Here is a 23,657-nt window from a genome sequence, read left to right on the forward strand (position 1 = left end):
TGTTATATTGACATAACATTATTTGTTAAGCCTTCTGATGCAGGTATTATAATATTATTGTTTTATGTGGATGGTAGAGGACAGTTAGGCAAAGATTTTTTCCTTTTACAGTTTTGAGATTTGAGTGAGAAATTGGCTCATTTCTGAAGAAATGATCTCATTTTGGCAGGAATGGTCAGAAATGAACATGATCTGCTCACTGTGAGCTCAAGTGAGCTTAAATGACTGGCATTCTAACTATTTCGAGCTTACAGATGAGCTTGGTTGACTCTGACTGACCAGGGGTCTGGGATGACCTAGGGGTAAAATGGTAATTTTCCTAATGAAAGTGGGTTAAATGGTAATTTTCTAAAACAGACTGAGGTTTGACTCCTACACTGACCTATCAGGGTTGGCATCCACACGAGGGGGGTTGTCTGAGAATAAATAAGGAAAATTTGAGGAAAAAGTGCAACTGGAGTGTCGTGCAATCATAGAATGCCATTGCGGTTGAAGGAAAAGTTTTATAGGACGACAATTAGGCCCGCTTTACTATATGGTACGGAATGTTGTGCTGCCAAGAGACATCATATTCAAAAAATGAGTGTAGCTGAGATGCGTATGCTTAGATGGATGTGTGGAAATACAATAAAAGATAAGATTCGAAACGAGGAGATACGTAAGAAGGTAGGCGTTGCATCCATTGAAAATAAGATGAGAGAGAATCGTTTACGGTGGTTTGGACATATTCGGCGAAGGCCTAATGATGCTCCATTTAGAAGGATGGAGAAATGGAAAAATATATTAGTTAAAAGAGGTCGGGGTAGGCCTAAGAAGACTTGGATGGAGATGATAGGAAAGGATATGAATGCTTTGAACCTCACCGAGGACATGGCATTGGATAGAAATGATTGGAGGAGAAGGATTCATGTGGAAGACCCAGAATGATTTTCTTTTTTGGTTCATATCGCCGACCCCAATTGTTTTGGGATGAAGGCGTAGTTGTTGTTGTTGTTGTTGTTGTTGTTGTATTGTTTTATGTGGATGATATAATAATCACAAGTGGAGATAAAAAAGGGGTTAAAGATATCAAAGTTATTCTCAAGGATAACTTTTAAATGATTGTCCTCGGTTATCTTAGATATTATCTTGGCATAAAGTAGCTAAGTCACCTCGTGGTTATTTGTTAACAGAGTAAATATGCAGCAAAGATAGTGGTCTGGTCAGGAATTACACAAGAGAAAAGGGTTGACACTCATGAAATTATTAATTTCAAAATGAAGATTGATGATGGAGCTCCTCGAGAAGATTTGACTCCTTACAGACAAATGATTGAAGCATTAACTTATCTATTACTAGACCTAATATTTTTCATCTTGTACATTATGCTAGTCAATTTCAACATTCTCCCACCACAGTACATATGAGGGTTGTGATGAGCATTGTTAGATATGTTAAAAATACAATTACTGAAGGATTATTTTTTTCATCTTCCTTATTGAAAATGATCGTTTTTTCTTATTCCGATTGGGAAGGCAAATGATTGTCGTTCAACCACTGGCTTTTGTGTTTTTGTAGGTGACTTTCTAATCTTATGGAAGTGTAAAAAGCAGCAAAAGATTTCTATCTCATCAACTGAAGCTTAGTACAGAGCCATTGCAACTACAACCTCGAAGATCAAGTGGTTGAAGTAGTTACTTGAAGATATGGGAGTACATATAGCCCTTACCTCTAAACTATGTTGTGATAACAAAAGTTTTATATGCATTGTCAACATCATATGTTTCATTAGCGAACACTATATGAATACAAAAGAGTTATACCAAGTACAACCTATATTTTAACACTGCCCCTCAAACTTACGGTGATATCACCAAATGTCCCAAAAGAAAATGAAACTTAGATGGTGGGAATGCTTTGGTGAAGAAATAAACCAACTGATATTTTGATGAAACATATAAAAGCGTAATAGTTCTTTTTAAATACTCCTCGCAAACATAATGACAATCTATTTCAATATGCTTAGAAAGTACATTACTTTCAAGAGTATGGCTGGCTCCTTTCGCAATTGTGTACTCTTCCTTTATTTATCAAACAATGGTACATGGTAACTTGACTTCAGGTTTTGCACTGGAACATGCTTAGAAAATACATTACTTTCAAGAGTATAGCTGGCTCCTTTCGCAATTGTGTACCCTTCCTTTATTTATCAAACAATGGTATACTCCGAATGAATACATAAAACACAAAAAAGGAATGCCATATACATTATTCAACACAAAATACCTAGGAAAGCAAACTAAGCAACACACACGGGATCTCACAAAAGATGTTAGAATGCTTCATTGAATTACATACCAATCAATACTTTGATAGCATGAAGAGAATAATACACAAAGGCATTGACGTACATAAAGGCAACATGATCAGGATATGAAGCTTTAAATATATTAATGTTCAAGTGAAACCAAGCTTCTGTTAACAAAGTAACAGTTCCCAAACCACACCAAAAAGCATCAACTTTCAACATCAAAAGTTACCACCCACCAATTATGCAGAAACAAGAATCTCCAATAAAGTTACAAATTCAGCAAAAGTTGAAGAAGTTGCACTCTAAAGAACTTGCAAAATTTGTTTGATCACATAGACACCGATCCCTTGTGTTGCAGGTTGGAGTTAAGGGTCACAAAGTGCCCAAAGACCCTGGCGTGCAGAGTTGCAGATTAAACCCCAAATTAGGGAACCCAGGAACTATGATTGATCATTAGTTATACAGTGAATTTACTAACTTTTACAAGCTTAAACATGCAATGCACTATAGAATTTCGTATTTTGTGTCCGAATAGCACAAAGCAAAAGCACCGAAGACGGATCTAAGAATCAGTAGTCCGACTCCTTCTTCACCTTTTGAAAGAAACCATACCCATCTCACTTGGTACAAGTAGAAAAACTATTTTCCAACAAACACCTACATTCCGCAGTATGAATTTCCGAAATGCAATCTAACATATGAAAATTAGCGAAACCCAATTCCAGAAAAACATTTCCCAAAAGCCTACGAATTACCAAGCTTTTGCTTTTGTGCTCTCGGAAATTTTTCTGGATAAGTTGATTTTCGAATTTCCCATCACAAAAATAGTAGAAAATGCAGAACACTCTTCCACCAATCTCATCACAATCACGAGGTTGGGGAGGGGGGGGGGGGGGGGGGGGGGGCAAACAAAGCGAAATCAGAAAATTCAGGAAAGAATTATTTCAGGGAAAGAAATAAATAAACAAAGGAAATTTTCCCTTCGTTTGGGGATTAAATTGTACCAAAAGAAACCGTATCATTGTCCTCTTCGAAAAGTCATCATTTCAACTCAAAAATTACAGAAAAACTAAAGGAAACAAAGAACAAATCGAATTAATCATAACTAAAACCCTAACTGGATCGGTGGTGAAATTCTACCTGGATCAGTAGGGCTCCCGGTGTCTTAAGAGAGATGTCTGGGGTTCGAATCCCACAGATTGGCTATTTTCCACCAAACTGCCTATCGGAAGGATTAAGAAAGAACAAAATAAAATGGCCATGTAAAAACCCCGAAAATTAAAAATAAAAAATAAAAAAATGGGGGAAATCATCCATAGAGAACTAATCAAGAAGAAACAACAGATTCCAAGGAATTCATATATCGGGCAAATTATTTATTTACGAAAAAAAAAAAGAAAATAAAAAATTACCTTCTGAGGAGGTGAATCAGAAGACTGAAGAGGGAAAGATTCGCGCCCGATTTCGTTTCTTTGACTTTTCTTTTTTTTAATTAATTATTTCTTCTTCTTCTTTTTCTTCCGTGAGAAGGGAAAAAACCAGCACCGACGGCAGGCTTCACCAGCAGCGGCGCCTTACTAGTGGAATAATGGGGGATCAAAACGGATCGGATACTTTCCGAATCATGGTTTACCCGAGTTCAAATTCTGAGCACTAAATCTGAATCGGAAAAGGGTTGCCAATGGGTTGGGCTTGTCTCAGGTATCTGATCCGACCTGAACCCAGATATCCAAGTATGGATTATAAAAGTGCTGACGTGAATGTTATCTGGGTCGACCGAGTAACATGTGGATCGGGTTTGGGCTGTGATTTTTACTTAATCTAACCCAGTTAACTTGAGTGTTTTCTTATATATTTTTTTTGCAAAGAAAAACATATTTTAGATATTTGTAAATTATGTGGGTTTGAGTTTGGACTTCTTCTCTTGACCTAACATAATCCCAATCCCGAATCTGAAGCCGAATGAGTGTTATTTGGACTGGACTGGGCGCACCTTGATGGGTTGGATACCTGACCCATTAAACAAACTATGACACAAATCTAGGTGTTTGGATTTTTTCGGAAAGCGAAAATCTCACAAACCTAGGTGATTACTTGTCCCTAGTTTGGTGAAGCGCTCCAGCACATTTCTAATTTTAAGAAAATGCCAATAAATATAAACTATCAAAGCATATAAAATATGAAAAACCATAAATTTTTGAAAATTTTGAAAATGGGTTTCATCAGTAAATACCATGTTAAATCACGATATATTCAAATATCACCATATTTTCAGGATTATTTTGGTATCCAAAACATTTGTCATGTCTTCAAAACATCAAAGATATTTGTTACGTAGCTCCAAGCCATGGCAGATGAATGAGAGCTTGAATATGGATCCTAATTTTATTGGCAATACTAGATTGATAGCCCATATCTGACTCAGATCCAAACACATTCAACCATATGGTTAATATCTGGTTTAGTTGAGGGTCCGAGCTCCAACGGATTTGAATCCCTAATTAATAGGGCAACATACCGTCGGGTCATGTGCCTGCCATGCATATGTTAAAGCCATCCGGATCTTGTAGAATGGCTCCGACTATAATCTAGAAAAGCATGACTGGATCTGGGTCTAGTATTTACAGTTATTATGAAGAAATAATCATGGCACCAATACGGGTAAAATCAGGGTTAGGAGTCTCAAGATCGGTTTGTCCATAGGAATGTTGAAACCTATTGGATCTTATATACACCCACTGGGTCCATTATGCTCCGACCCAAAATATCCAAAACAAATAACGTACAAGCATGCACTACTTGCAGTTCAGTAAAATATTCGTTACTATCGATTGTACGGTATCCTCTAGTAGAAACAGCTTGTTCCATCGCATTTTCTTCAATTTTTTTTTATTTTTGTGGATCGAGCCCTATGGATATAATTTATTTAGTCAAAAACATGTTTTATATTATCCGATCCTAGTGTATGTGCAAATCTTTTAAGGGCTTTAAAATTTAACAACCCACAAGACGTCAAAATCTTATGATTGAGAAAATTATGTTTTTATGTCAAAACCATCCAATAAAAAGTGCATTATCAAGTAAATGGGCCATGTTCGATTAAATAAAACTTGAAACTATAAGTTTTAGCTAGAGAGTACAGTACTGTAGAATGTAGCCAATAATTTCTCTTTAAGTCTTATGCCCAACCACATGGTATTGGGATCTGGGTAGGACATCCAACCTACCCTTACACCTACTCAATTCATAATTAGTCTCGTCCTGAGAAAAGATCCCAGATGGGAAATTTCCGTAATAAATTGAAAATATTTGTTTTTGAAAAAAATCACGAAAATTGGTATATATAGAATTATAAAATATAACATATTGCATTAATATCGAGAGAGAAACATGATATCTTCAGACTGTGTGATATCCTGAAATATTGTGTTTTTTCGGGAATGTATCAGCTTTTTAAAATATCATGATAAAATCATGATATTTTCAAAAATATCGCTGAGAATAGCTCATGATATTTTCAAAAAATGGATCCAGGTAATGTATGTTTGAATCATGGTCAGATTCGGAAAAAATACATCTGGTTAGATCCGGGTAAGAACAAGACGGAGGAATATGACCAGGTTCATATCGAATCAGGTTTAACCGGACCTATTCTACTTTTTTTGACGTGAAAATCAATAGATTTTTTCAATTTTCAACAGATCCAATAGCACAAAGGTTCAGTTCATAACATAATCTGAGACTGCATCATGAGGTTGAAATTGAGTTCAGATCCAAAAATGTGCCTACTCCTTCCGACGACAGGTAGAGTGCCGGGTCAAACACAATGTCCATCCGTTTCCATCCCTAAAGGCAAGTGAAATGCAATTTATTCATATATGCACCTACTAGGTATGGGCATAATTGGTGCAATGCCAATTCCAAAAAAAAAATAGCATTTTCCTGCTTTTGTTTTGGATCTAAAATATAATGTAAGATGGCTTAATCAGGTTTAGATATTTGGATTTTTACCATAAGCAGATTTAAAGATCCTACATGCCAAAGGTAACCATCTGTCTAATTGGGTCATATTGGATCACAGTGGTTCTGGCTATATCCGAACAAAATCCATCAGATCCTATTTGGAGGGCTTCAATGGGGGTAGTCTGACACAGTACAACCCAACTTTTAAGGATCCAAAACCCAGATTTCACATCCGTATACTTTTAGACGAGCATGATCTATGCGGAGCCTGTTCATGTCCTGCAATGGATACAATATCAAAAGATCCAGTCCAACTAAAACCTATTAGTTTTCGGTGCAGATGCATCGGATATGTGCTGGGTTCATGCCTGATCCAAAATCTAAAGCCAGAGTTTCCAAGCAGTCCACTAAAGCAAAAATTTCTGAAAATATCTGGAGCATTTTGTTTCTGAACTCGTCTAGTAGTGTTGAATCTGAATCCAAATCCAAACAACATCCAATGAAGCAGGCTTAAATTCGGATCCAAATGTTATATAGTGATACTTGATATTGTATAAAGTGACTGGAAACGGGCACTGCATATGCCAAAATTAAGATCAAATTGAACCTAGTCCTAATATGAATGTAGATATGAGTGGAATATTAATCAAAATCCGAATCCAAAAAGGGTCCAACCAGCTTGTTTTCAATCTCATTACACATTAGGATCTTATTTTAAGATCTGTATATGAGAAAAATCTGCGGGAACTAGATCAAAGTTATATCCGAATCCGATCCCTTTGAAATCCTAGGTCAGATAAGATGACTGAGATCCTGACCTGCCTGCAGTTGACCCGGTTCATGGCACTTTTAGAACCTAGGTATAAAAAAAAATAGAGGGCAGGGTGTATACCCCTTACTCCCTTCCTCGCCCTCACCTCACATCCCTAGGACCTCCTACATGCCTGGGGAAGCCGGATATCCACCGGTGAGTTGCCCAAATTCAGGCCCAATTCCCCCTTCTATCATTATGGTTGGCCCAATGTGGCTAAATTTGAAACAATTTTAGGGTTAAAATTAGGGCTTTTGAATAATTTGTGTTTTCTTGCAGTTTAGGGTTTGATTGTTGCGAATGGCATGTTTTTGGGGTTGAATTAAGGATAACATTATGGTTTGATTATTGTGAATGGAATGACTGATTTTGGGATTTAAATCTAGTGCTTTTGCATGATTCTTTTTTTTCTTTGATTTTGTGGATTATTTTATGGTTCATTTGTCTTTGATTTTATGGTTTTTTTGATTTTATAGTTTTTTATGGTTTTTTTGTCTTTGATTTTATGGTTCATTTGCAGTTTAAGGTTTTATGGTTTTAGAATTTGTTTATCAAAAAGTATGAACTATTTTTTTCAAATTACTCAAACTTTAAACATCTTTTAGTTATATGAATCCAGTTTGAGATCCATATCTGGGGTTAAAATCCATAATTTTTTTATAAACTTTCATAAATGGATCAAATATGATACCCATTAAAGAATTTTTATATCATAAAATATGAATTCTATTTTTTCTCAAATTACCCAAATCTCAACATTTATGCTATTTGAATTCAATCAGTGATCCACATCTGGGGCTAAAATCAATAATTTTTTAAATACTATCATAATTGGATCCAATATGATACCCATTAAAGCAATTGCATATCCAAAAATATGAATTCCTATTTTTTCCCTCATATTCCTCAAATTTTAAACATTTTTTTGGTATTTAGATCTTGTCTAGGCAGCCTTGAAAATTTTTCTTTTTTTTTTGTGCACCCTGCACTGTCCCGGAAGCAGATCAGGTCATGCTGAAAATGAGCGTTTTTGCTCATGCTGACATCGTGGCCATCCGATTTGCATTTTAAAAAGTTCAAAAGTCAACAAAACCACGTGGCATTCATCCAAAATGCAAACAGACGGCCACGATGTCCGCATGAGCAAAAACGCTCATTTTCAGCATGACCCGATCTGCTTCCCACTGTCCCACCCTCCCTGTTCCGTCGGGGATGGGGGGGAGTGAACAGCGGAGGATGCTGTTTAGCGTCCCGTAGGAGCCCACACACCAGTCATCCCACGGACGGGTGGGGGCAGCAAAGCAAACACCCACTGTGATACGTGGGACAATCCCGCACGGTGGGGACACTGCAGCCCTGTGCAGGATTGTCCAGTATTTGACAGCTAACTTTTTTCCCCTATTATTTTGCACCCAAACATGTAATTACTGGTATGTAAAAACACTGAAACTTCAACTGGACAGAAAAGGTCCTCTTTTTCAACGACATTTACATGCATGATCTTGGCCTTCCACAGTTCAAACTGATAATACTTAAGCTATGATCTGTGACAGGTAAATAATACATGGAAAATTGCTACCAATCTCCCCATCTTTGTTGCTTGACAAAATGACCAATAAACCAAAAACCACCTTGAAGTTTCAGGAAATCAACTGAGATGTTGGTATTCAAAAATCAAGCACGGAAGGAAATCTCGATTTCAAAAACTGCATAGAATGCCCTCAGAAACAAGTTGTGCAGGGTAAATAAACCTTCAAGTAACTATTTCAAAATCATGGGGTAAGATAAAGGTGGTTTTCACAAACTTTCCCTTCTTGAAAGAGGCAGTGCATTTTCAATCATGGGAAATACCGGCCATTTGCATATACTGCAAGGAGATCTTAGCAATTTCCATATGATATATCACAACAATGACAATAATGACAATAAGATACACATACGAGAGGATATGATAGCGTTAGGAGAAGGACTGAACTACTGAGGAAGTGGTCACCAGCCCAGAGAGTAGGCCAACCATCACAGCACTGTTGTATGTGGTGGGTTCAGTCTGCATCGAGTTGTTCCTTAAGTCTATAAAGCTGTCGTTCTGAAACGGGCCACCCACCAAAGAACCAAATGCTACATTTGGGTTCGGATCGGTTGAGTCGAGCCACTTGAAGCCCTTGCAGCCTGTGTTTGTGCCTACAGGAATTGAGGCACCTCTGTGGTGCACCTGAACCGGGTACTTGTCGCCATATCCCACCAAGTAACTTAGTTTCATAGGATTGTCTCCCAACACATAATCTGCCTGTTAGTGATGCAAAAGATGAAATCAGACACAAAGGAAAATGAGAACAGAACACAACTACAGTTCTTAAACACAACAAAAAAGCAACTCGGTTTTCACTAACAGGGAAAGGAGAAGTTCCACAATCAGTAATTTAAAAAGCCACTTGGATAACTCATATAAGTACAATGATGATGGTGATGATGACGAGGATGATGCTTCCAAGTAAATACTACATGCATGGCCACAAAAGACGGATCTATAATTTTTCTCCAACTTGCTGCTGCACATATTTTCCAGACAAGTTCCAGAAATATTTTACAGCTTTTCTTTTTTAATTTCAATACAGACATCCCATATAGTAATTAGCTATGTTCCCCGCATGGAGCTCGGCAAAACTGAATTTTGATGAAGAAAGACATAGGAATGGCATTTAACTCAGTAATGTGATGAAAATAACCCAAACTCTGCTCTTCATTAAAAGATGATGGCCAAACAGTCGATTATTCACAAACTATCGTATCAGAAACTAAAAATTTTCGGATTAGCCACTTTTCTGCAACTTAAGTTACCTGAGAAGCAGCAAAGTTACGAAGGTCAGTAGGTGAGAATGCCTTGTTATCACAGTACATGCTTGGGGTCCCTGATGTGAGCATGTAATCACTGTAAAGTACAGCAAGAAATGCAGAGGCTACAGGATGTTGCAGAGCGTTCCATTCTGTAATCCAGACAATGCCCCCTGCAACAAGTTTCAAAGAACTAACATTAGAAAATTAGCAAGCACGCATCAGTTGAACTACCAAATGGTAACTGCACCAAAGTTTCTGTAGGGAATATCTTTTGACTTCCTAAAACAGAGATCACTGGAAACATAAACCTACCAATGACCAGATCAACTACACCAAAATGGATAAGAATTCTCATTATCTGTGGTTACTATTTTCATGATACTAGCTGTAAGATCTGCTTCGCTAAAGCAAACTACAGATGCAAATGTGAATGCAATAACAATCCTTCATTACCATTGGTTCTACTGGATGTGGCTGAGGGTGAATCTGGTAAAAGCATGCATATAACAGCCTCCGCTGCTTTCTTGTAATTCTGAAGGCCCTGGTTCTCTGCATTTGATGTCTTTCCTGAGCCAAAGAAGGCAATTCTGGATAAAAGAACCTGCATAAAAATCATTTAATTAAATCAAACTGCTATTGTGGTTACAGATGTTCGTTTCTTCTACAGTATATAGTAAACAAACGAGACCTCCACACAGAACAAAAATTTGTATGAGGCCTAAACTAACTGAATGTAACGACTTTAAATAATTATGGATCACAGAACAACAAAGGCCTAATAACTCATGAAGAAAATATATAGAATAAGAGTAAGAAGGAAGAAACTTAGACGCCAATAGGTCTGATGGCTATACTTGGTACTAATATTATTTGCATATTCCCAATAAATTTGAAAAATATAATCATCAAGAAAGCAACCAACATGTAGCCAAATGAAGGAAACAAATCGATGATGAAGACACCAATGGGAAAAAGCAAGTCTATGTTGCATCAAAAACATTACCTGTGCTCCTGCAAGCTTATTATCCCAGCTAAACCAGCTTGGATCTCCCCACCCTGCAAATGATTGACCGTTCTTAACAGTAACATAACTCAAATATGTGGGGTCTTGAGTTGCATGATAGAGCCATGCGGCTGCCCATAGCAGTTCATCTTTGTACCCAGTAGAATTATAGAATTGCTGGACTTCAGGGATGCTAATACTATACGAAACTCTATGAGTATCAGCGAAAGTAAATAACTGCTTTGCATGCTGAAGAAGCAAATCTGAATATGTAGGATTAGTTGTTTTGAAGACCAAAGAAGCAGATGCCAAAGCAGCTGCAGTCTCTGCCGCAACTTCTGTTCCAGGAGAAGATGTGTTGACCTGTGTGAGAGGCCTTTCCTCTGTCATATCTTCAGGCCTTTCCCAACATGCATGGTCTTTCTTTGGGTCCCCAACCTGTAAACAGAAACACTTTCTTTTTATACAAGAATATTGGTATTATTGTTAGAAATTTAGTCAGATAGCCAAAGTAAAAAATATGAAAAGATGGAGAATTTCTCATGCATGTGTAATGATGTCATAAACAGCAGAGGCCACTGATCAGATCCTATGGTGGGATGATGGATTTACTACAGCTTAAGTGCAAGAATTACAGCTTTAAACCCAGCCAAGTGACAATCCCTAGAGTGGGAATCAAAGAATAATAAATCCAAAGAGCTTATATCACATCTGAGCAGTAAAATAAGCATATGTAAGCAACAAGCACAGGCAAAGTAACTCTTGAGAACTGTCAGCTGGCTACAAAAATTGAACAATAGAAAAAGGTGCTTAAAATATTTTATACTGTTGCACAATAGAATAGTTTCTGCAAAATGCTGATTCAGTAATCAAGATGCAAGCATTCAATATCAATCGCAGCTAGAAATTCAGATTGAACAGAATAATCAGATTTGTTTCAAGAGGAACCGATCAAAGCTGGGCTACAATTTCCATAGATTCATGTCTAACAGGTACAAATGTAAATGGTTGCGATATAGCTGATCCAATTGGATTTAAGAATAAATAGTTCAGATTCTGGTATGAAACTATTACCAGATTCAAGCCCAATTGGTTTCCTTTTCAGATATTAATTCACATTTATATTACCTAATTGTATTTGGATCTTTGTCAAATTTGAATATTTTTTGGATTTTTGACAGATTTAAAAACCTGCATAGCACATCACACCATTTATCTTCAGATATAGAAGGGACTTACCGTATCTAAAAGAAATGTATTCAGTTTAGTCAGATATCGAACCCAAGACCATAACGCTGGCATCATGTTGAGCTCACCCACTAAGGACCAGGTACACTGTTGTCTCATCAGACAGCCAGAACAAGACTCACTTTATTGCAAGCAAATTAAGAAGATTTGACAGCAACAATGGTTCATTGAACAGTAAAAGTGGCAAATCATTCTCAAATGAACCATCTTTTTCATTCAAAAGCAACCGTTTTTGTGATCAATTCAGGGCAAGGTTTTTATTATCCACTGACTCAACTAGTTAACTTGTCCTAATCTACCTAGTCCTAGTCTACCACTGGTCAAGGCCCAGTTCACAGTAAATTGGAAATTGTGATATGATTATTTATTATTCTTATGTTGGACTTGAAGATCTTAATTAGATTAGGACTTCATACTTAATTGTGTCACAAACTTAACAGTTATGCACTTTCAATTTTCAAGCTTCATGATAGTTGATTTTTTATTTTGGATACTTATTCAAGTTGTACAATACCATAGTTGCCCAATTCATAGTGTACAATAGTGTGATTCAAGTTAAAGCATTACATTTTGCTTGATTGTTACTCAATGTTATTTGTTGACATTATAGATATTTTTGGCATTATACACCTTTTTCTGTACCAATATGGTCACAATTTTACTATTTCTATATACAAATTAGAAGTTAACAAAACCTAGCTGACACTGGATTGACCTACCCAAGCCCTGAGTCAAGCCCAGACGAGCCTTATCCCAAGTTTCTGGGTTCTTGAACCACGAATCTGAGAAAAAAAAACAGTTGTCCACACTCCACATCCAACAGCAGTGGCCAAGAGATAACCCAAAATCCACTGGGATATTCAGTGCTATTTAAAACAAGTGTTATTAAACACGTGCCTCAAGGCGCAAAAGACGTGCCTCGCCTAATGGGGAGGAGCTTTGCACCCTCAGGTGCATGCTTGTAGCGTAAAACCTTTGAGGTGTGCGCTTCGGGGCTTATGAGGCGCATGCCTCATGGTGAGGCGCACCACGGTCAAATAGGGGTCAAAGCCCCCATTTGTCTTGTAAAAGGGGAGAGGCCATAATTAGGGCCTCTCTCTCTCTCTCTCTCTCTCTCTCTCTCTCTCTCTCTCTCTCTCTCTCTCTCTCTCTCTCTCTCTCTCTCTCTCTCTCTCTCTCTGAAAGGAAGAAGAAGAACTGACAGGTACTATCTGTATTTTGGTTATTTTTTTGTTTTTTTTTTTGTTTTTTTTTTTGCTTTTTTTGTACTTGTGAATGTTGTAACACTCTCTATTTAGAGAGTATTGGACAAATACATTAACATTTGGCTGTTAAATTGTTAATGCCAATATGCATTTTCTGGTGATGGCATGATGTTGAGAAATTTGATTGATAGAGATTTTATTACTTAATTTTTTTACTGAATGCTCATATTTTATTTCTTAAATACTTACATAGATCAAGTTGTTGCATTAAGGTTACTTTTACATGTTAATTTCACATTTTTTATATTTATTTGAGATTTTCTATTTCTTATTGGTTGTTGCTTCATCAATAAAACATTTCTTCTATTTATTTGTATTTTTAGATATTTTTAAAGTTTTTTTTAAGTTTAAAAAAAATTGAGGCTTAAGCTTTACGCCTCACTTCGGTTTTTGGTGGAGTGCCTCGCTGTGCCTCAACGCTTTTCACATTGTTTAAAACTAATACACGCTAAACTTTAATAATACCTGAATATACAAAACATTGTCCTTTGGATGTGCATTGATGAGATAATCAGTTATCCATTTCAGTGATTCTTGGGCAGGAGCAAGCTGCTTTGCTGCACTAATCTGATCTCCATATTCCAGAATCGCCCATGAAATCACAGTCGCAGTAAATGCCATAGGAAAGCCAAACTTAACGTGATCTCCAGCATCATACAATCCTTTTGACAGTTCCAACTGTGCTTCTTGCCCGTCCTTCAGTGCAGAATCGCCTCGCCAAGGAATTGAGTTACCCTGCAGCTTTCCAGCTGCATAAATTAATAAATGTTAGCATAACTTAGAGACCATTTTTGTGCATATATACACCAACCACCTGGCCATCCAAAAGGAAATGACCACACACACACACACACACCTAGTTGCAGAAATAGGGATATCACGTGAACCAATCATAACATTAAGTTGTCACTGTGAGGCACAAACAGATTAGCATAGAAATTGTGAATGGTGAATGATGAACACTGCATGAGTAGATATAACTGGCAAGACAAGTAAAGAAGTTTACTTGATAAAAAACAATACTAGTGGTATTAGTAATAATAAAATTAGACCCAGAATATTTATTGAACCACTTCTTTTTAAATGGAAAAAAGAAAAAACGCAAACAAGAAATTAAAGTATGCCACGCCATGTTTGGAATGGCAAGTATAATAATCATGGTTCGAAATATTACAAGGGGAAATCTATTTGAACTTCTAAAAGTGAAAATCTGCCTTTTCTAAAGGAGTTTGGAGAAGAAAATATAACTTCTCCACCCTAACTTTTTCATAGTGGGCAAAATTAAGCTGCTTTTTCCATGAAATTTTAGCATAAGTTTCCACTCTGCTGAAGGGGGACAAGCATAAATTATGTCCAGAGAAAGGACAGATGCCATGAAATTTTAGCATAAAATTTCACTCTGCTGAAGGGGATGAGCGTAAATTAAGTCCAGAGAAACGACAGATGCCCATGAAATTTTAGCATAAAATTCCACTCTGCTGAAGGTGGATGAGCATAAATTACGTCCATAGAAACGACAGATGTTTTCCAATTTAAATATATAAGTACGTATACAACATGTATAGGACATAATTGAACTTTAGTAGAGTACACTTTCTCAAATATGGACCATGTGGTGCATATCCTAAAACAAAATGTTCGTGCTGAATGTGAAGGAAATTATAAAAACAAAAACTAACCCAGGAAGCAAATAAGAAATCCTGCATGTCGTACCAGCATTATTCCCCAAAACTATGACAATATATTAAGAGACTAAGAAAGAAAAAAGCAGAAGAGGAGAAGAAGAAATCAGTGTAAACATAATTCTCACATAGTGAAGATCCAGAATTCAGTCATAAACTGCTTAGTAAAGCAGCACATGATTTTGTGTGTATTTTAGCGAGGGGGGGGGGGGGGGGGGGGGGGGGCGCGTGGGAGAGAGAGAGTCCAGCTAGATCTACGAAATTAAGGTCATGCTTCTGCAAAACTAAATAAAACAATAGAAAAATAATCAAAGCACATTATGGAATATGATTTGCACGCTAAAAAATTGAAATACTACCAAACAAAGATTGGCTTAGTATCTTTCGCACGCTAGATATCTAGATTGTCCCGTTAAAAAAGAAACACTTCAGATTTGCACATCCGAGGCTATATTTCCGAAAAATGAGGGGAAAAAAGAAGAAAATATAACTAACAAAGGCACATTTGCTAATTTCTTGCAAGTTGGAGCATTAAAATATTTCTTTGCAGAGTTCGACAGGGTTTCTGAAATCTATTCGAAAGAGAAAAAGAGAAGACAAAAAACGAACATGATGATCTCCAAGAGGAATGGAGGTATTCGAAGGAATGTAAATGCACGTTCGCCAATCAAATCATGGCAAAAAACCATCGACATTTTGAACAAAAGAGAAGCGGAAAGCACAATAATCTTTTTTTTTTCTGCATCAAAGGAACTAAAATTGCATATTCACATATTTAAACATGCAATTGCAAACCTGAGGGGAACAAAAAACAATATTTCCAAGAGGGAAAGAGAAATGCTACAGATCCGAAAGAACAACTTCGCAAAATGCGTCATTTCTAACCAAATTATCTCAAAAACCATCCACCGAACAAAATATGAGAAATTCGAAGCACATCGGTGGATGTTCTTCACATGGAAGGATTAAAATAGATCTTCACAAAATTTCAGCTTAGAAACTGAAATCTTCTCAGGAAAAATATATATATATATATAGGACAAAAGCAAAAGAAATATGTAACTGATAATAATACTGGATCACCACAGAGGTAAAGGATAAATTCTACAGCTTCAAGCGAGAGATTCCATGAAAATGTGCCACGCCTAAGGAATCATAAGCCAAAAGCGTGCACGTTTAGAGCTAAAGAAAAGCAAAACGAAGCAAAATATGTTTTTTTTTCTTCGTGTAGAATAATCAGAAGATAACTTTACAAATCTCGACTCAGAAGAGAAGCGCAAATCAAGTCAGGAAAAACTCTAAAAACCAGGAAAAATCATCTCCAGAGAAGGAAAACACGGTAAACTCTACAGATCCGGGCGAGGATTCTCCCGAAATGCACCGAAACCGACCAAATCACAGGCGACAACCGCCTACATTTTGATCAAGACAGGGGGAAAAGAAGCACATTACGCTACATTTTTGGACGTCGAAGAATTGGAGCGTGATCCTGAGAGCCTCGGCGTACTTCTCTGATACGGCGCCGGGCGGGCCGGGGACGGGGAGTGCGCCCGATTTGGACCGCTTCCTCGAGTGAGAAATGGTGATCACAGCGGCCGCGACCACGAGCGCGGCGATGACGAAGGTGACGAGCCACCAGAGGCAGCCCCTCGAAGACTTGGCTCCCATCGGAGTCTTCTTCCCCTCGCGCAGAGAGAGACAAAGAGGAGGAGAAAGAAGAAGACGCGCGTTGGTAGGGTTAGGACCTTCCGGGAAAAGAGATGACCGTACGGCGTCGGAGGGACGGGACGGAGCAGTAGCACCACCGCAGCCGGGCCTGCAAAAAAATGTAGAATTTTAAATAAATAAAATTTTGTTTTGAATAATGAATTTATCTTTCTGGCTGCCAAAGTTCCATAATATCCCTAGTCTTTCAACATATATATTAGCGTATCGTTTTTTTGTGTGTGTGTAAGTTTGGCGTGGAGTGGACTACCGCTATGGTTAGGAGTCAATGCCAGCAGATCGGATTCGGATCAGCTAAATACGTAAGAGAGTCAGATCTGGATCGGGTCGAAACTGCCAAAAATATCATAATACCCCAGAACTGAATCCGACCCATTTGCATCCCAGTAGCCCGTATCTGTAGTGTAAAACTCAACGAGTACTGCCCTCCCACTGTGAATAGTTTTTCATTTGGCTTTGGCCACAGCTCTAGTATCGAACTTTTAGTTTTTCATGAAACACCAACTGGGGCTCCCCTTGTCTGGCAGGAGCAGTTAGTGCTACCTAATTGGATTTTACCTAGCCGGATTCAGGTTCTGAGCCGGTGTGACATGAGAAAAAGTAACACCGAATCTGGGTCTGGTGAGCTATTCAAATATGTTTCATAAGTAGTCGGGTCAGTGCTATTCATCAGATTCAAACTCAGTTCAGATTTCGATTTGGTTCTTTTTTTTTATGCATTCTTTGTCCACATGCACACACACTTAATCATCTTAATCAAATTCGTAATCTCATCTTATCTGATCTATTGGATGATGTGCTTCCATCTGTAAAAAAAAAATTATTGATAAGATAGAGCAATTGATCCAGAGGTTTCTTTGGAACAGAGGAAGATCTACAAATAATGCTCACAGTCACTTACTTTCATGGGACAAAGACTGTCAACCACTGCAAGAAGCCGGTTTAGGCATCAGACGAATCCAAGATATGAACCTTCATTGTTATCCAAGATGGCTTGTTGGGTGGTGGCTGCAAAACAAACAGGCCCATGGGTTCAGCTGGTTCTGATCAAATACAAATGCACTGGATCCGTCTGGTTTACCTGGAGAGATACAGGGCTTCATGGGGATAGAAAAGCGTTACACATAGAATGTGTGTTTTGGAGGAAGGTGGTGATGTTATTGAGATGGAGTTCTGGTTTGACCCATGATGCACTGAGTTCCCATTAATATGAGGTATCCGATTTAGATTTGGTTCATATGCAAAAGTACATAACTAATTTTAGTATTTATTGGATAATACCTTATTTATCGAGTCTGGCCAATTGAATTTGGATTCAACTGGATATTTGACCCAAACTTGATTTTATTGCTTCACATGAAAAGTATACTCTCCCCGAATTTATTTCAAATGGTAGCCACATTTTTTTAAAAAAAATATTTGGTGTTTTCTTTAGAATTGACTCCATGGATGTGATGTACATTCTTTTTCAGTGAGAACCGACTTTTGAATTATCAAAACCCGACCTTTTTACATGTTTTTTTTTTTTGCTAATTTCAATCACCAACCATAAAGCATTAATTTCTTCAACTAAAAAAATATATGTTTTTTCATAAAAGATACGATTCAAAGGTCGCTTTCCACTGAATACTGAATACAACTACAAGGTTAGTTTGAATTAAAATAACTTGGATCATGAAATTAACGATAGATTATATTAAATATATATTCCCAAAAAATAGAACTGATGAAAATTTTCATTTGGCATCGCTCCTAATTGCAAAAATGGCTCACTTTGAATTTTCTGATATGGGATATAGGTTTCCTGAAAACTACCAAATAGAGACCTCAGGTTGATGCCCATGACGTCTATCAAAACTAATTTATTATAAACCTCAGGTCTCAGTTTGGCAACCAGAAAATTCAAAAAAACGTAAATGTCGTTGGGAATCAAGGACAAAATAAAAGCCCTTTGATTAAATTTTCCAAAAAGCTTTAACTCGGGTAGGGAGAGCAGTGATTTATCATCCTCACCGTCCACAATGTACACTAGACCATGAGGTCTTTGTGCGATGAAGCAATGGACGGTGAAGATGTCAATTCACTTTCTTAAAGTGATTTGACAGATCACCTGATCTGCTCTCATTTAGATATGACTTTCTGATGCCTTTTAGCTCATTCGTATCCCATTCTGGGCTTGAGAAATGTTTTCTCGCGGGTAGGCATTAAGTTGGGAAACGTTAAGTAAAGGGCTTGAAAGGTATAAAAAATGTCAAGAAGAAGTAAAAAAATAATAGGAAAAAGACTCTTCGTGTTGTTTTCGAGGCTATTTGGCTTCTTGTTCATCGTTCGCTCTTGGCAAAACAACGAAACGTGCAGTGTTTCAAGTTATTTTTGGTGAAAAGGCATACAAGATAACCCCTTTTTGTAATTATAGACAATATACGTGGTTTATAAAGAAACCAATAAACAAAGTAATAAATGTGCATGTGGCTGTGTCGGTGGCCACTTTTTTTTTTTTTACAGAGAAAGCTGAGGTTAGTAGGCAGACCCCTACCAGTTACTCAACCTATTCGAACTTGCAACGTTCCAAAACAAGGTGACGTGCACGAACAGCTCATGCCAGACCAGAGAAGCCCCCCGATGGTGTGTCGGTCTTCACTTTTTATTTTTATTTTAAAGGCAAGCTCGGGTCAGGCAGACCCACCAGTTAAGCAACGTACCATAGTTTTGAACCTGCAACCTCTCACCAAAAGGAGACGTCCACTGACAGCTCCTACCTATCACGCGGAGGCCCCATTGGTTGTTGCTTGTTACTATTTAATGTGTTGGGAACTTCTGATGACCGGATGAACTGCAATCACATTGCAAGAAGGCAATGTGCTGCTGCACCTGATCACCATCAAAATGCCGTTGGCCCTGCTCTGACAGGCTCATTGCATTTGTGCAGTGTCCTTGCAGCTGATCCTGCCGGGTTGTATTTTTTTATTTTCTTATGGTATGCATGTAACCTTACAAATGTAATGCCATAAGTGGTTTTTTCTTAGTGTGTATGGAGCTTTAACCGTTAGACCGATAATTTAGGTTCATATCCTGCCAGTGTCAGCCTCTTGCATTATTTATCAAAGGCATGGTCGATTTATTAGGAATTGACACCAAGATCATGTTTAAAAAATATTGAAATCTCAAATTTTATAAAAATTTTAGACCATGATTTTTTTAAACCATATAAAAATCATATTAAAGATATGTATGAAGGAGTAGTACCAATGTCCGCACTTATGGAGGGGGTGACAACCAATTTTTCTATAACGGTTGAGTTACATCAAGGATCTGCTTTAAGCTCTTTCCTATTTGCTATAGTGATGGATGAGCTTACGAGATCAATTCAAGAAAATGTGTCGTGGTGTATGTTGTTTGCTGATGATATTGTTTTGATTGATGAGTCTAGAGCTGGGGTTAATGCTAAATTAGAATTATGGAGACAGACATTGGAAGCAAGAGGTTTTAAGTTGAGTAAGAGTAAGACAAAATACATGGAATGTCGATTTAGTAAGCAACGAAATAGAGGTGGGAGTGTAGTGAAGCTTGGTGAGCAAGAAATACCGGTGGATGATTCTTTCAAATATTTGGGATCTATCATTCAAAAGTATGGAGAAATTGATGGAGATGTAAATCATAGGATAAAGGTTGGGTGGATGAAATGGAAGAGTGCAATTGGAGTGTTGTGCGATCGTAGAATGCCATTGCGGTTGAAGGAAAAGTTTTATAGGACGACTATTAGGCCCGCTTTACTATATGGTACGGAATGTTGGGCTGCCAAGAGACATCATATTCAAAAAATGAGTGTAGCTGAGATGCGTATGCTGAGATGGATGTGTGCAAATACAATAAAAGATAAGATTCGGAACGAGGAGATACGTAAGAAGGTAGGCGTTGCACCCATTGAAAATAAGATGAGAGAGAATCATTTATGGTGGTTTGGACATATTCGACGAAGGCCTAATGATGCTCCAGTTAGAACGATGGAGAAATGGAAAAATATATTAGTTAAAAGAGGTCGGGGTAGGCCTAGGAAGACATGGATGGAGGTGATAGGAAAGGATATGAATGCTTTGAACCTCACCGAGGACATGGCATTGGATAGAAATGAATGGAGGAGAAGGATTCATGTGGAAGACCCAGAATGATTTTCTTTGTTGGTTCATATCGCCGACCCCAATTGTTTTGGGATGAAGGCGTAGTTGTTGTTGTTGTTGTATATAAAAGCCCACTTATGTGTAGAAATGGAACGCTCTAAGAGCTTATCCCTATAAAATCAAGCAAATTACATTTCTATAGTTAGAATTTGAAACTAAAAAAGAGAATATAGTCCAATGACATGATTAGGCATTCACCATACATTGGCAAGCATAAATTCCCACTGGCTGACATTTGTGAAAAATATTCCAATAAAAAATTGCATAAAGTTTCTACTTTTCTATATTAATGGTTCATTTGATGATAATGTTAGATGTCGTCAACCAATCTATGTTAATTAATCACCAACAATTTTTTAATGACAGATAGAACTTTGTTTTTTCTACCACAATTGTGACAAAACATGGTGACTTTGCGGAATTTACACATTGACCATATTCTATTGATTTTACAAGCATTGTTGACTCCATGACACCAACACAAGCGCATTTATATACAGGCATACAGGAGTAGCTGTATACGACAGCCTACCTCGAGCGAAGGGCAGGGGCGACCCTTAAAAGGCCTTGGACTATGTCTTCAATACTTTGAAATGCATGGGTTAAATGAATTGAAGATTTAATCTCAAATGCCTCTTGCTATTCAGTAAAATGGATCAGTTGAACGACTCTTTGACATCGCAGCCCAAGTGTTGGCAATTATATTTAGGAATGCGATCTCTATCGATTTCATTGATCTAGTTTCCTTTCACTATTCTTCAGTTTGCTGATGATGTACTGATTTTTGGAGAGGCTTCTGTGGCACAAATGACTTATAGCGACACTCATCCTGAACAGTTTTTCGCTTGTGCCTGGGCTTCATATCAATGAGTCCAAATTCTCCATCACTACTTTTAACTCAGATCGATCAACTGTCATGGCTGCCACTAAAATTTTTGGTTGCCCCTTTGTCTCCCTTGCTACAACTTACTTGGGACTCCCTCTCAATAACTCAGATCGATCGTATATCATAGAAGCTTCATCCATAGAAGGCCAGATATCTCTCATTTGCGGGTAGGATCATGTTGATAAGGTACTCTTTATGCTCTATTCCATGTCGATATTCATCCTACCAAAGATGGAGCGTCAGGTGGAAAAGGTAATTACTGATTAGTCCCTTCCTCTCGTCGGGTGCCCTACCCAATCTGAAGAAGTCCTTAGTAGGGTGGGATGTGGTTACCCTCCCTAAGTCGAGAGAAGGTCTGGGCATTCCTAAGTTGCAGCATAGGAATAAAGCACTTTTATGTAAATGGTGGTGGCTTATTCTTAAGGATGATCGTCGCACAACTTGGATCAACTTCATTAGATCCAAATACATGTTGCAGGGCCCTCTAAATGGCTGGCCTATTGCTAGACATTAGGGGACCGACCTCGGCCACTTGGGGTAGCTGGATGAAGGTATGGCAGTTTTTTTTGGAGAGTTTGTAGTTTGATGGTACACTCAATTTTTTTTCTAAGATATCCAAAATGCTAACCTCTTTGGAGAAAACGTGCTCTTAGGGTTCAAAGATCGGGATTTGAAAAAAGAAAAATCATAATTACATGAAAAAAACCCAAATATCCCTGTTTGTCCTTAGAACGACATATCAAGGTGCCATCCTACCTTCGAACGACATTCCAATCTAGCCTCTTGCCCTGTGATAACACACACACTAGAGTATCGTCCTACACTGGGACGACACTAGTGTGTTGTCCTGCCCTGGGATGACACTCTAGTGTGTTGTCCTCACCTGAGATGGTACACTAGAGTGTAGTCCTGTCTGAGATGGTACACTAGTCTTGTCCTTTTCTGGGACGACACTCTAGTGTATCTTCCTACATTCGAACAACACTCCAGTCAGTCATCTTGCCCTGGGACAACACTCTAGTATGTTGTTCTAGAGATAAACATGGATATTTGTTTTTTTTTCTAATATTATGATTTTTCTTTTTCAAATCCCGATCTTTGAACCTTGAGAGCATATTTTCTCAAAAGAGCTTAGTTGTTTGGACATCTTGGAAAAAATTGGGAGTCTATAGATATAGCTCTTTGTCATTAATCTAATGTGATTCTATTTATGACAAAAAATATATACCCCTTAGTGGGATCAACCAATTTTAGCAACCACTAGGTTATCGAGACTGTTTGGGTCTCGCTAAACGAGGTTGGGCCAGTTTTTTAGGACAACTAATTTGTTGAGACCGTATTTGGTCTTGTTGAATAAGGCCAGGGCAGATTTTTAAAGCCAATGGGTTGAGGAGACTATTTGAGTCTCATCTAACAAGGTGGTGCCTGTTTTAAAAGGTAAACTGGGTTGTAGAGGTCATCTAAGTCTTGCCGAATGAAGCTGAGCCAACTTTTGAAAACCATTAGGTCTCGTTGAATGAGGTCAGGCCAGTGTTTGAAAGGTGAACTGGGTTATGGAGACTGTTTGGGTCTCGTCGAACGAAATCAATCTAGTTCCATGACAACTGTGTTATGAAGATTGTTTGGTCTTGCCAAACAAGGTCAAGCTTGTTTTTTTTGAAAAACAACTTTGTTGTGGAGATTGTTTGGAGTCTCACCAAATGAGGTAGAACCAATGTTTAAAAGGTGAACTGGGTTATGGTAACTGTTTGGGTCTTGTCAAACAAAGTAG

The 23,657-nt window shown here is 37.8% G+C and overlaps 2 protein-coding genes across 5 annotated transcripts in view; both read right to left on the minus strand.

The window, feature by feature from the left end:
* The window catches only part of LOC149842407 (uncharacterized), a 67,271-nt gene extending 63,419 nt beyond the window's left edge, over positions 1-3,852 (minus strand). The window contains exons 1-2 of one of the 4 annotated variants that reach the window (XM_090001423.1): positions 3,703-3,852; positions 3,431-3,512 (exon numbers count right to left, since the gene is read on the minus strand). The gene's annotated coding sequence lies outside the window, so the exon portion shown is untranslated. The remainder of the gene's footprint in view (positions 1-3,430; positions 3,513-3,702) is intronic. The other 3 variants (XM_090001424.1, XM_090001427.1, XM_090001425.1) reach the window with 3 other exon arrangements.
* Positions 3,853-8,875: 5,023 nt separating this feature from the next.
* Positions 8,876-16,908, minus strand: LOC149842408 (endoglucanase 24-like). Its single transcript, XM_089999137.1, has 6 exons — positions 16,555-16,908; positions 13,881-14,164; positions 10,903-11,340; positions 10,353-10,500; positions 9,903-10,069; positions 8,876-9,351 (listed from the first exon to the last, which is right to left on the minus strand). The coding sequence occupies exons 1-6, from the start codon at positions 16,763-16,765 to the stop codon at positions 9,022-9,024; spliced, it is 1,578 nt and encodes a 525-aa protein (XP_089855263.1). The 5' UTR covers positions 16,766-16,908; the 3' UTR covers positions 8,876-9,021.
* Positions 16,909-23,657: the final 6,749 nt, after the last annotated feature.

This window comes from Nuphar pumila, chromosome 3 (genome assembly GCF_984573655.1).
Source record: "Nuphar pumila chromosome 3, dmNupPumi1.hap1.1, whole genome shotgun sequence".
Lineage (NCBI taxonomy): Eukaryota > Viridiplantae > Streptophyta > Magnoliopsida > Nymphaeales > Nymphaeaceae > Nuphar > Nuphar pumila.

What these genes read in the sequence shown, in the direction of transcription:
- LOC149842408 (XM_089999137.1), bottom strand. Translation starts at nt 16,765, where the DNA reads ATGGGAGCCAAGTCTTCGAGGGGCTGCCTCTGGTGGCTCGTCACCTTC. An exon ending in ATTCTTCGACGTCCAAAAAT is followed by an intron (nt 14,165 to 16,554) that starts GTAGCGTAATGT and finishes TAATTTATGCAG; the next exon opens with CTGGAAAGCTGCAGGGTAAC. An exon ending in GTAACTTTGCTGCTTCTCAG is followed by an intron (nt 9,352 to 9,902) that starts GTAACTTAAGTT and finishes CATCACTAACAG; the next exon opens with GCAGATTATGTGTTGGGAGA.